The sequence below is a fragment of the Raphanus sativus genome, chromosome 5, assembly GCF_000801105.2.
Source record: "Raphanus sativus cultivar WK10039 chromosome 5, ASM80110v3, whole genome shotgun sequence".
In the NCBI taxonomy this organism is placed as follows: domain Eukaryota; kingdom Viridiplantae; phylum Streptophyta; class Magnoliopsida; order Brassicales; family Brassicaceae; genus Raphanus; species Raphanus sativus.
Window position 1 is genome coordinate 29,055,821 of NC_079515.1, and position 13,220 is coordinate 29,069,040.

General features: G+C 33.5%; 1 protein-coding gene and 1 pseudogene across 1 annotated transcript; both read left to right on the forward strand.

Moving 5' to 3' along the window:
• Positions 1–23: 23 nt before the first annotated feature.
• Positions 24–2,485, forward strand: LOC108858716 (putative two-component response regulator ARR19). Its single transcript, XM_057010774.1, has 5 exons — positions 24–221; positions 309–461; positions 560–1,024; positions 1,118–1,203; positions 1,303–2,485. The coding sequence occupies exons 1-5, from the start codon at positions 44–46 to the stop codon at positions 2,236–2,238; spliced, it is 1,818 nt and encodes a 605-aa protein (XP_056866754.1). The 5' UTR covers positions 24–43; the 3' UTR covers positions 2,239–2,485.
• Positions 2,486–4,516: 2,031 nt separating this feature from the next.
• LOC108858717 (E3 ubiquitin-protein ligase ATL76-like) lies at positions 4,517–6,861 on the forward strand (annotated as a pseudogene).
• Positions 6,862–13,220: the final 6,359 nt, after the last annotated feature.

Genomic DNA, 13,220 nt, shown 5'->3' on the forward strand with positions numbered 1-13,220 from the left:
CTCTCTCTATTTCAGTCTAAATCTCTACAAAGTAAAATTTGTAATGTCGGAGGGAAATAGAACCGATGATGGCGACAGAACTCTCTTTAAGCAGCAAGAAACTTCTCAAATCAGCTCTTTTCTCAACGAATTTCCGGCGAGTACTAATGTTCTTGTTGTCGAACCCAATTTTGTAACTTTACTTAAGATGAAAAAACTCATGAGCAAATATGGCTATCAAGGTCGTCTCTCTTTCTCCCTCTCTTATTTTGAAGGATAGATTGTGTTACTAGGGTTAGGGTTTACTGATATGTTTTTTTGTTATCCAGTGACGATTTATGCGGATGCAGAATCAGCTCTCGCGTTTCTGAGAAACCGTGAACATGAGATTAATCTCGTGATCTGGGATTTTCATATGCCTGGAACTAATGGAATCCAAGCTCTCAAAATCATTTGTACAGAGATGGATCTGCCTGTCCTAAGTATGTTAATCGAAGATTTTTCTTTTTCAAATTGTATTAATTAAACCAAATTTCTATTAATTAGATTTATAATAATTATCTATTTCGTCTTTGTGTAGTTATGTCTGATGATGACCGAACAACATCGGTGATGGAAGCAATGGTTCATGGTGCATGCTACTATGTTACGAAACCAGTTAGAAAGGAGGTCTTAGCCAATATATGGCAACACATTGTACGTAAAAGGATGATGCCTAAATTAAGTGTAATTCCACCGGTTCAATTAGATGGGGTTCATAATCAAGACAGTTTCAAGCAAGACAAAGATGACCCCATGCCCGTGGACCAAGGTAATAGTGAACAAAATATCAATATGATAGGAGAAAATCTACCAATCCAATCAGATTCGGTTCAGAGTGACGGTTTAGACCAAGACAACAACGATTCACGGACCACAAGCCCATACAACGGTGGACAAAACATTGATGGAGAAGAAAGAAGACAACTGAAGAAACGGATGGAGTGGACTAGAGATCTTGAAGAGAAATTTCACAAAGCCATCGATGATCTTGGTGGTGCAAAAAGTAATAAAACTAGTCTTAATCTCTATTCTATCAATTTGCTTATTATTATCTTCTTTTATTTGTTCCTAACCATATTTTGAAATGAAAACGCAGAAGCTAATCCCAAGCGACTTCTCAAAAGGCTGGAAGAAATGAATGTCAAAGGGCTCACTAGAAGAATTGTGTGTAGTCATCTTCAGGTTAAAAGCCAAAACTTTATGGATTCTTGTGTGACCATTAATCTAGGATTTTGCGCATACTAGTAACGCAAATTCTACATTAATTTTGTTGTCGTGCAGAAATATCGTCTTAGTCTTCAGGGAAAACAAACCACTCAACCGATGCAAGAGTTTCGTTGGTCCCGTGCATGTACAAATTCACCTCTCTTAGATTGGAACAATGTTCACAGTGCAACATCGTCCCTTATAAATGGTGGAGCCTCTTATCCCCCGGCCCGGAAGCAATATCAAAATGGCTACATGGCAGTGAACAACAACAACACTGCATCATCGTCCCTTATGACTGGTCGAGCCACTTACCCGGTCCAGGACAATCAGTATCAAAATGGCTACATGGAAGTGAACAACAACAACACTGCATTATTGTCCCTTATGAGTGGTCGAGCCACTTACCCGGTCCAGGACAACCAGTATCAAAATGGCTACATGGAAGTGAACAACAACCACGCTGCATCACCGTCCCTTATGAATGGTCGAGCTACTTACCCAGTCCATGAAAATCAGTATCAAAATGGCTACATGGAAGTGAACAACAACCTCGCGGCATCATCGTCCAATGGTCGAGCTACTTACCCGGTCCAGGACAATCAGTATCAAAATGGCTACTTGGGAGTGAACAACAACCAGGTCATGACCAATACTATGCCTCGTTTGCCATATGATCTTGACCATGATCACCATTTGCAGAAGCAGAAGCTTGAACAACAACATATGCTTTCTAATCAATTGAAGCCTGAAAATGCTTCCAGCAGCGATATAGAAGAGGATCGGGGACTGACGTATACTGTGCCTCGTTTGCCCTATGATCTCAGCCATGGGAACCATCTCCAGCAGCAACAAGAACATCAGCTTCCTCATCGATGGAATAACGTTATGAGTAACAATGAACCGGAACTAGCTTCCGGCAATGGTGTAACGGGCCCCGAGGGGGTTGATCCAAGTTTACCGTATGACCCAAACGAGCTCTTTATCAACGGGTATAATTACAATCAGTAGTTTGGCTGTCTCTTTAATTACTTAATCATGCGTAGGAGATTATTCGGTTTCTTGGAAGTTTCATGATTGTGAGAGAATCATCAGTGACATGAAGAAAAGGAAGTGAAGAACGAGAGCATGCATGTGACTTGTTTTGTGAGTCGCAAGAAGATTAGGTTTGTTGTTATTCTATGGAACTCATTTCAAATACTGGTCAGTGATAATATGCATATCAGTAAAACAGTATCAATGTATTTCATTTTCTTATACAATTTTGTTATGTTATTTAATAGATAATTATGTTTTTAATTAATTACTTGATTCCAATTTATAATCAGTTAGATGCGAGTGAGTTAATTCCATTCATAAAATTAGGAAATTTAAAGAACAAATAGAATGCCATAGATCAGATATTTTCTTATTGTTTGTTAAATTTGTATTTGATTTTGAAGCTTACATATATATCATTCAGATGATTTTGAAGCTTAGACAAAATGGTGCATATTTGCCTCAGTTTTTTTCTCCTTTTTTTGAGAAACAAGCCTCAGTTTCTTTCTCTCTCGTTTTAGCTGTAGCGTCTTCGTTTAGGTTGAAATCTGTGTAAGTCTAGTGGGTTGTGATATTTCCCACCTGCCCTTAAGGTAACATATTCGAAACCACTTGCTTCTTTTTTACAGAAAAAAGTTTAGGTTTTCACAAAAATGTGTAAACAATTAGATATATACCAGATATAACAATTTACTACTCCATTCGTTTCTTAAAGAGTGTCGTTGTGACATTTTTCACACAAATTAAGAAAGTTGTTGAAATATATATAAGTTGTAATTAATTATACATCTTTGACTAATAATATTTTAGATAAATAAAATTATTTATAAAATCAATGCAGTTTGCAATTAATTTTCAACTGAAAGTTAATATAATTTACATTGGAATTGTAAAGTGACACTCTTTGTGTAACAAGAAAATGAGCTCAGAGTGACACTTATTATGAAACAGAAGTAGTATTTTAGAATGTTTATCGATATAGGGGAAAATGTCAATAATGTAAAAATGTGAAATACAATGTAAAAGATGTTGCGCAGAAAAGGAGTCAATAAATCATGTTTTATTTGAATAATCTCTGTCAATTTTAATATGCACTTTATCAAGAATTCTCATTTATCCAACTAGATTTTCTACACAATCAGTATTTGCGAATATGAATGATTTATTTTGGAAAATTGCATAAAACAGAAAATAATCAATTTATTTTTATTTTATATTATATTTTCAAAAGGAAAAATGATAAAATTTCAATAGAATTAATAGAAACCCTAGAGAAACTCCAAAACTGACAAAGACAGAATCAAATTGTGGAAGGAAAGCTAAACTACTATTGCATCAAAATGAAACTCAGACACAATCTACTAAGTATGGAGATGTGGAAATTCATAATTTGCTTCGACGAAGAAAGGTGATGTTTTTTTTGGTCAACAGAAAGATGATGTTTTACAGATAGATTTTATAAAGATAAAAAGTTTTTTCTGGCATGACTGATATAATATTCCCTCCGTTTCGATTTAATTGTCGTTACAGGAAAAAAATTTTGTTTCAAAATAAATGTCATTTTAGAGTTTTAATGCAAAATTTATTAAAAAGATTCTTCATTTTATTTTTCTATTGGTTGAAATATGGTTAGATTTATAGGTAATTGTGTTTTTATCTTGGAAATATACAAAATCATATGTTTTCTTAATCTATGTGAATAAATCTAGAACAACAATTAAAATGAAACAGATGGAGTACTATAGAGGATTTCAATAGATTAATGGAGGTAAGAAATACTAGGAGTAGCTTATCCCCTAAATCTGAAGCATTTATTTGAACCATGAAATGCATGAAGAATCACCAATAATTACATGTGACGTTTGCTATAAATTATTTTCAATTAACGAAAATAGTTTTGGAACCAGAAAAATAACATGCATTTACAACTTAAAAGAAATTCAGGGGAGAAGGAAAATTTCAATATTTTGTGATTACGCACGTTCCTATGTCTCAAAACATAAGGGAATCTTATAAACATATAGAATATTCTCTCTCTAGAGTAAATCCTCTCCCCTCTCTCTAGAGAACCACCGTAAGCTTAATCGACTCCGGCCGACGGCGTGGCTCCCATAGCCACCGTCGGTCCGGCTTTGCTTTCATCTCTATGTTCTTTCTCTTTTCTCTTGATCGGCTTTTACTTTCTTGTTTTCCGGCGTCGCATCTTCCTATGGTGGACGGTCGGCTCTGTCTCCGGCGTTGCACCTTTCCGATGAGGGTGAGCGGTCGGCTCTCTGTTTCTGCGTCGCACGGCCTCTACGGTGTCGACAGCGGCTCTGGTTGGATTCCGGTTTCCGACTGTGACTTGGTGGTGTTTGCGGCTTTGCTTCAGGCGGAGACCTTGATGAATCGAAGGTTTTCTCCGGTGAAGAAGGCGAAGGGGTAGAAGATGACGACTTCCCTGGCTCTGGAAGAGATCTCGATATTGGTGTCGACGACGCTCTCCTGTCAACGAGTTCAGGTGAAGTAGATGGGTGTGATTTCTGTCTCCGGCGGGGTCCGGAGGACAAGTCTCAGGTGTAGGATTTGGATTGTTCCGCCGGCATGAGAGTCCGATTGTGTTCCCGGCGTCTGCTCCGTCGTGTTGTCGGTCAAGCGGCAGCGTTCGTGACACGTGCTCCTGTGTGGAGTTAAAATCGAACACGTGGATGACGAGCTTGACGCGCGTGGGATCGCTCCATTTCGGATGGGCTTTGCTTCGTGGGCCTAAAAATTTTCCGTTTTATTTAGGCCTTGGGCTTTATTGTTTTAGTTTATGTTTTCGGGTTTGGTCTTGTATCAGTTTTTGCGGCCTTTGGACCTTGTTAATAAAATTTCCATAGATGGCAAAAAAAAAAAAATGTCTCAAAACATAAGGGCACATAATCTTCTATGTGGTGCTGACAAACAACTGTCATATTTAGTCTTTCTTGATACGGAGTTCTATATTTGATTAGCGAGTCTTAATCGAATACGTTTATACTGATGACAAAAAAAAACAATTTACTATTAATAGTGTAAATTATAGTGGAACGAAATGTTTCTGTTGTGGGTTCAGAAGACATTTAGTTGTCCATCTACTTACAATCATTCCCATCTGAATAAATTGACATTTAGTCGTCCATAAATTGACCCGGTTGAATAAATTTCTGGCTCCACCACTGAATTATCTAGTAATATACTTTGAGTGTATGCAGAGTGAAACAAGATAGTTTACAAATAATTGTTCAATTCTTTAAACTATCGAGGCTCTCAAGAAGATTTCCTTGGAGTTTCAAAATATTTATTTCCTTGGAGTTTCAAAATATTTACTCCTAATAATAAAGAAATGTTAAAGATGCTCAAATATCTGAAATCATTCAGTTGCAAAAAATAAGGAAATGGTAAATTGCTATTGCAATTATAGTGATGTTCTTTTCTTGTGGATAAATTATCTTATCATTAACAAACCGTATCTAGGAAGGACAAAGGCACAATAAGAAAGTGGTAAGGTTAGACTGATAATGTTTTAATTCATGTGAGACAGAACAAAACTATATCAATAAACAGTTTTGGACAAGTGATAGTCCCTCCACATGCATCTTTTGGTTGTAGAGGTATGGGCCAATGGAACAATCAGCACTCAAGGATTCATGAGACTAGGTTACCTCTTTCTGGGTCTCATATCCTCTCAAATGTCACTTGAAAAGAATAAGAAAATGCCACTTTCTTAACCAAATCTTATTAGTCTACTGTTATAAAGAATTCTCAGTCTCCACTCAGTATTACTAATCAGTAATATTTCAACTTATATTAGACCACTTTGAATTCCCCAAACACACAAAAAGAAACAAAAAGCAAACAAAGCTAATCAAAGCAGAGAGAATTACCTTCTTCAGCTCAAGCCTTCCAAGAACATGTTAGTGGCGGTTTTGTCTCTAGAAAGCTGCTTCTACACGACATATTTGACCACAACAGACGACGAGCACTTCCTCCTATCAGTCATGAGAACAACCTTAGTGGAAATGTGCTCATGCTTCTCAGTCCTCATATGTGGAATCATCTGATGCCTTGGATTAAGTTAACATCATTCGCTGGATATTCAGACGATATTCAAGTTTCATGATCTCTGAGCCTATCTCTGTTCTTGCAACAACACACAGACACACAGTTCATCAAACAAATGAATCAAGAAGAAAGCTCTTAGGATGTTCCCAGTGGTCATGAGATACTCACATAAGATGAACATGTCTGGGATTGGCGAAGAATGCATCATCTGTTTGTCAGATTTTGTTTCCGGTGAAAATCTCAGGCTGCTCCCTAAATGCAACCACGGGTTCCATGTTCGTTGCGTTGACAAGTGGCTTGAACAACATTTGACTTGTCCTATATGCAGACACTGTCTGGTAGTCCGGTTGACGCATGCAAAAGAACTTAGGTGACTCCAGTTAAGCTGATCAAGTGACAGCACCAGCATCAAAAGAAAGCTAATTGTCAGGATTTCTCCTCTAGAACCTGAAGGAAGAGTAAACACTTTTAGGGAAAGCAACTAGAAGTTCAGAAAAAAAAAACATCATAAATTCACTATGGTTAAGTTAGATAAGATACTTCAATTTTTAATGTCTTTGTTTGTTTGCCTGTTGCACAAAGTGTATACGATACAATGATCCTTATGGCACAGCTTAGTCAGTTATTCTCCCAGTTCAGATAATTAAGATTCGGACCGCCACTTCTCTGAAAGCATGATATATCTCACTTTTGGTAGCATCTCATTGAGTTCATCAAACTTCTCTTTGCAAAGTTATTTTTGTATGGCGGAATGTAAAGTATGGCATTCTTATCCAATGACATTAAAATTCATCTATAACCAAAGAATAACAAGTGCTAGTCGTATATACTTTATGTGTCACAAAACAGAACAAATGGTTTCTGGTAATAAATGCCAAGATATTGTGTCAAGAATCGGTGTTTAGTCTATGTGATGCAATTACAGTCTAGACCTGATGGCCTATATGCTTGATAGTGATCAATTCATGAATTAAATGCATATATTTACTTGACCTGACCCACGTAGCACACTACCTATATGCCTCAAAAGAAATCCACACGCATGAGTATAAGTGATCAGGATAGCAAACATACCACATGATTCTCGTCCCAGTGATAACGAAATCAACTCTCCCATAATTTGGTAAACAAATCAATATAAGTTGATTAAGAAAATTCAGACCTAAAAGCTATCAATCATGCTATGCCAAACTTGGTCTGGGATGATGTTATTTACAAGATCGTGGAAAATGCCCTGTCTAGATTTAGTAAAAATACTCTATTATGATTCTTTTCTCCACAGAAAGATCACATCTCGGGTATGTACACTAGCTTTTTTTTTTTTGAAACACTTATGTACACTAGCTAGCTCAAGATATTATGATGATAAGTGAACCGAGAAAAGGTTAAGCTAACGATTCAGATTTACTCTTAAAATAAAAGACTTTCTCCGTTTTAGAAAGACTTATGTTTTAGAAAAAAAATTGTTTCAAAAAGATGCATTTTTATATTTTTCAATATAGTTTTTGTCAATTAATAATGAAAAATTGTGTGTTTCAAAAAAATTAATTACATTTTTTGAAATATTATTTATTTAAAAATATAAAATATAAAATTACAAAAAATTATGCATTAATAATTAAATTTTAATGTGTTTTGTTAATAAGTGTGAAAATCTTAACATATGTATTATTTTGAAACAGATAGAACATAAAATAACATTCAATTATAAGAACTCCAACTACCAAAAACAAGCTGGAATCCACAACCCATTGTTAAAAATACACTAGTAGCTGATACATACCACAAGTATCATGTCATAAACAAGCTTATCAAAACAAGAATCATATCGTAAACAAATAATGGCAAAAGATCCTAGGTACTTCGGGTTGGATAAGATGTAAATAAAGTACTGAAATTTCAACGAACAACTAATATCCTCATTATAAAGTAATTGAGGATGTGCGTAAAAAGGTGTTATTAACAAAAGACTGTGGTTTACAGCTAAGCATATGTCTACTGTAAGTCTGTAACACAATATTTTCGTGTTATAGTGGGGGAGAGTTATCTTATGTTAACAGCGTTATTACAGAATGTAAATACAGAACCACTAGGGGACAATGGTAGCTTTGGAAGATAATGTTTTAAAAACACTATCATACTGCTTTAAGAAATTTCGGACCACTAGTTGCCCAAAAAAAAATAAAAAAATTCGGACCACTTGTAGGACTAAAGACCTCGAAGAACAGATATATGTTTGAACCTTTGTAATATAACACTCTTTCCATTTCAAAAAAAAATATATTTTCTAAATTTTTTACAATTTTTAAGAATATATAAAAAAATTTAATAATAAATACTTTATTTTTTGTATTTAACTATTTCCTATGATGTTAAAAAGGTATTTCTTATGATTTTTAACCAATCAAAATTCAATAAACACAATTAATGTTTTTGAAATCTACAATTTGTTATATTACATACATTGAAAATGTAAAATTTAGATCTTTTAAAAACAATTTTTTTCTAAAACATGAATAATTATGAAACGGAACGAATAAGCTTTAAAATAATTTATAACTAATGCTAATAATATAAATAAATAATAATAATGGAGAAAGGTTTTAGACTTACCGTTATAAAGCAAAAGACCTATACGCAATAGGCTTGGCCTATTCATCCTAGCACCAAATGAAGTTATCTACATTATCAAGAGAAACAAAAAGATTTTAGTATGAAAGGTGAGCAGATAGATATTTAGTATGAGATATTTCACTTAAATAGTTCACAAAAAAAAACGAACACTGAGAAATGGCATTGAAGAGTAATGATTATCAATAGGTTCCACTAATAATGCTGCTCCCTCAGTTTTTTTTATTTGATCTTTTAGGACTAACACACAAATTAAAAAATATATACTTTTGTTGAAATCAATTGATTACAACAAAAAGTAACTAAAAACAACTAATCATTACTATTCTAATCAAATAAGACAAAAAATTACACGTTATTTTTAATAGTTTAATCAATACTTTAATAGTTTTATTTCGAAAGTTTCAAAACATCATCCTCTTATTATTAAAAGAGGAGCACTTTTAATAATTAACCTTCAAGTGATGTGTGATTTTCAAAATTGCCATTTCCTAGGTGGCATCTCCACAATAACTCTCACATACATTTTCAAATAACCCTTTCTTCATTAGACAAATTACAAATCAATGCCATTGTCACAAAAATGTATTTGTTATAGGTAATGTCACGTCATTTTGTATATAGATCTTAGTGTATGAGTCTTAGTGTAAATGGATTTTAGTGTTACGTTACGTAGATATGTTTTTTTTTACTTTACGTTACGTAGATATGTTATGTAGATATGGTTTACAATTGCATTTTAAATATATTTTAGTGTACTTCTAATGTTTAAAAAAAAACAATATATAATTCAACATACTATAAGATCATGTGACGAAGTCTGTATGAAATAAATTTAGTGTATAAGCTTATAATTCTTTGCACGGACAGACTTCGTAAAATAAAATATAAAATACATGACAATAAATAATTGAACCTACACTAAGATCATGTAACGAAGTCTGTATCAAATTATATAAACTATAATTTTATGTGAACTAAGATTATGTGACGAATATAAAATATATGCTTATTAGAAATAAGCTTATATCATAGTATGAAATCTGTCTCAAAAATATTAATAAAAGTATATAATTCTTCCTAGAGTATATAATTCTTCCTAAATAATATAATTCTAGAAAGTCTGCCTCTAGGAAGTATATAATTATTTTGAAGTATATAATTATTTTTATGAACATTATAAGTATATAACTAAAATCGACAAATATTTCGTACAAAAATATATACATAGTCCGAAGTCTATCTCTAGGAAGAAGTATATACTTTTAATGTTAAAAAATACATATGCTTCCACATATATACTCGAATTTTCCATATTACACTGATAAAAATGTTTTTATAATATATGTATAAAATGTTAAACTTATTAAAATACATTCATTCATCCATCTGGGCCGTCTTTGACAAATTGTGCTTACTTTTTCGTAATATGAATATAACGTACAATCCGCTGATTTAATATGATAACTATTTGATTAATGCCGTCAAAAAAAAACTATTTGATTAATACTCCCCATATACAAATCACACAATTATTAACCTTAGAACTTGAGGTCAAAGACAATTTAATGTAATATGGAAAATTGATTTGATTTTTGAAAATAAATCATGGAATTCTTGGCAAGCATATTTGATACTTACCATTTATATTAAGATTTGCATCATAAATCACTGTAAATTTGGAAGTGATTTCGTAATCATCTCTTAAGTTGATTGCCAAATATATTTTACATACCATATAAAGAGGATAATCATTGTCGACCATGGCTTCACGTGAAATGCAAAAGATGAGTTTAATAGTCCAAATTGATTTCCTTTTTCAAAAACATATCAAGCATTTATTCGTATATTAGATTGAGAGTTGCCATTTTTGATAGGTATCATTCAATTATTCTTTAAAAAAAATTATTTCCTAATAAATAATCAATCATGGACATCGTAATTATTACCTTGATCAAACCGACTTCAAAGTAGACGTTGTATATATATTGTATTCGGCATACCTAAACCTCCATCACAACCTTAACGATTCTTTAAAATAACATTTAAAATGCATGGCTTGAATTTCATCTCTGATTTAAAACAAAAAAAAAATCGTTATGGAAGATCAAGGTGAAAGTCATTAGGTTTTGGAAGCAATACTCATCTGCTGGTGGAGAAACCATTGAAATGGTTTTTGTTGATGAAAAGGTAAGTTTTAAATTTCATATTTTTGTGCTTATTATACATGTTATTTCGTAATGTTTCTGATTCTTTTTTTTACGCAGAAAGATAAAATACATGCATTAATAAAGAAAGAATTGGTTTCCCAGTTTCAAATTTTCTTCAGCCAAGGATGTTCTAAGCTGATTTGGAACTTCTCTTTGACACCATCTTGCGGTTCATACCGGACCACCAGCCATCCTTATAAAATTGGCTTTCTTCGAACAACCCGTGTCCGAAAATGTGAATTTCAAAACAATACACAAATTTAAAAATAAAATCGAAGATCAGTTTAATTTGTTTTAGTAAACTTTACCTTTATAATTTATATGAATTCAATTTGTTCATCCCTAAAAATCTACTCACTCCGCGCAGGGCGCGGATTATCATCTGGTATATATTAAAACAAAAACATATTCTAAAACATCATATAAGAGGCGGGACTAAAAAGAACTTTGATTATAGTGTTCCTGAAACTTTTTTCATGGCCAGCAAAACCTACCTATTGGATGCAAACACTTTCCACATCATGTATGCAAAACTCTTACTTGAGTGTTCCCTGAAATATTCCAACTCTCACCAAGTTGAATTACTTGAGATCAAGTAACATGAGTGTTAACATTTCACTTCAGTCGCTCAAAGAAATACAGTTAATGACCAAGTTTTACTTTGGATGATGTTTATCTATGTAACTAGGCATGGGCACAAAAACTGGACCCGAGGACCCGAACCGGAACCGATCCGAAAAATTAGGGTATCGGGTTTATTCGGTTCTTCAGAAATGACCGTTTGGGTCTTAAACTGTTGTATCCGAAGAACCAGTATCCAACCCGACCCGAACCGAAAACCGAATGGGTATCCGAAGATATCCGAAATAAAATATATATTTCAAAATATTATTTATAATTATATGTATAATTATTTTAATTATAAATTTAATATATTAGTTATTTTCAATAATTTTGTGTATTTTCGGATAAAATATTGTAGTTTGGATAGAAGTACTTAAACAAAACTGTGTCAAATGAGTATATTTGGTTATTTTTTGGTAAATCTGAGTAGTTTGGATACAAAATATCCAAACCGAATCGGATAATATGGTTATTTTGGGTACTATTATCCGAACCCGTTACAGATACATTGGTTATTCGGTTATTTTCAGGTTCTTTTATATCAGAACCGAACTCACCCGAACCCGGAAAGATCCGACTCGAACCCGATCCGAAATTTTATAGTACCCGAATGGGTTTTAGTTTTCAAACCCGAAAGAACCGATACCCGAAAGAACCGATCCGTACCCGAATGGGTACCCGAACGCCCAGGCCTATCTGTAACCTTGCAGCTTGCACTCCTTATCAAGAATTTTAACCCAAAAATGAATGACTATCAAACTAAGATATTCCAAACAAAATAATCAGTATAGCACTTACAATAAAAAGGAAAGTTTATTTGCTTTAGAGATGGAACCACAAAAATAGCCACTATCTGTTCGTACCATGTTATTTGTTACCTAATGACACAGACAAGAAAAGATGAATCCATTTCCGAGTGAGACTGATAAGAAAAGATAGAAAAGATAGAAAAGAAGCATATCTTGCTGTGGAACATTAACTTTTTATCCCAAAGATACACAATCTTCACTAAACCAACTATTAGCAAGTAGTAAGAAAAAAGATGTTCACCTTTCCAAGAATCTTGCTTTAGTTTGGAGCTTCAAGGAAAGACAGTTGACACTAAATTCATGTAGATTTCCCTTGAGATTTGCAACCAATGAAAAAATGCTATCTCATAAAGCAAACAAAAAAGAATCATCTTTTATTTGTTCATTCGTGGGACCAATTACTTTAGCACTCATTTTAACAAAACATATGCATGTCAAGATATAAAAAAAAAAGAAAATTGCATAGAGAAGGAAAGCAGTAGCTGGACACTAATGTTATATGAGAGTGATCTTTATCGATAAAAGTAGCCTTTAACGAGATTGGTTGGGAGAAGCTTTGTCCTTTTAGCTTACTCTATGGACAACTTAAGTTACTACGGATGGGGTGGATTCCTGT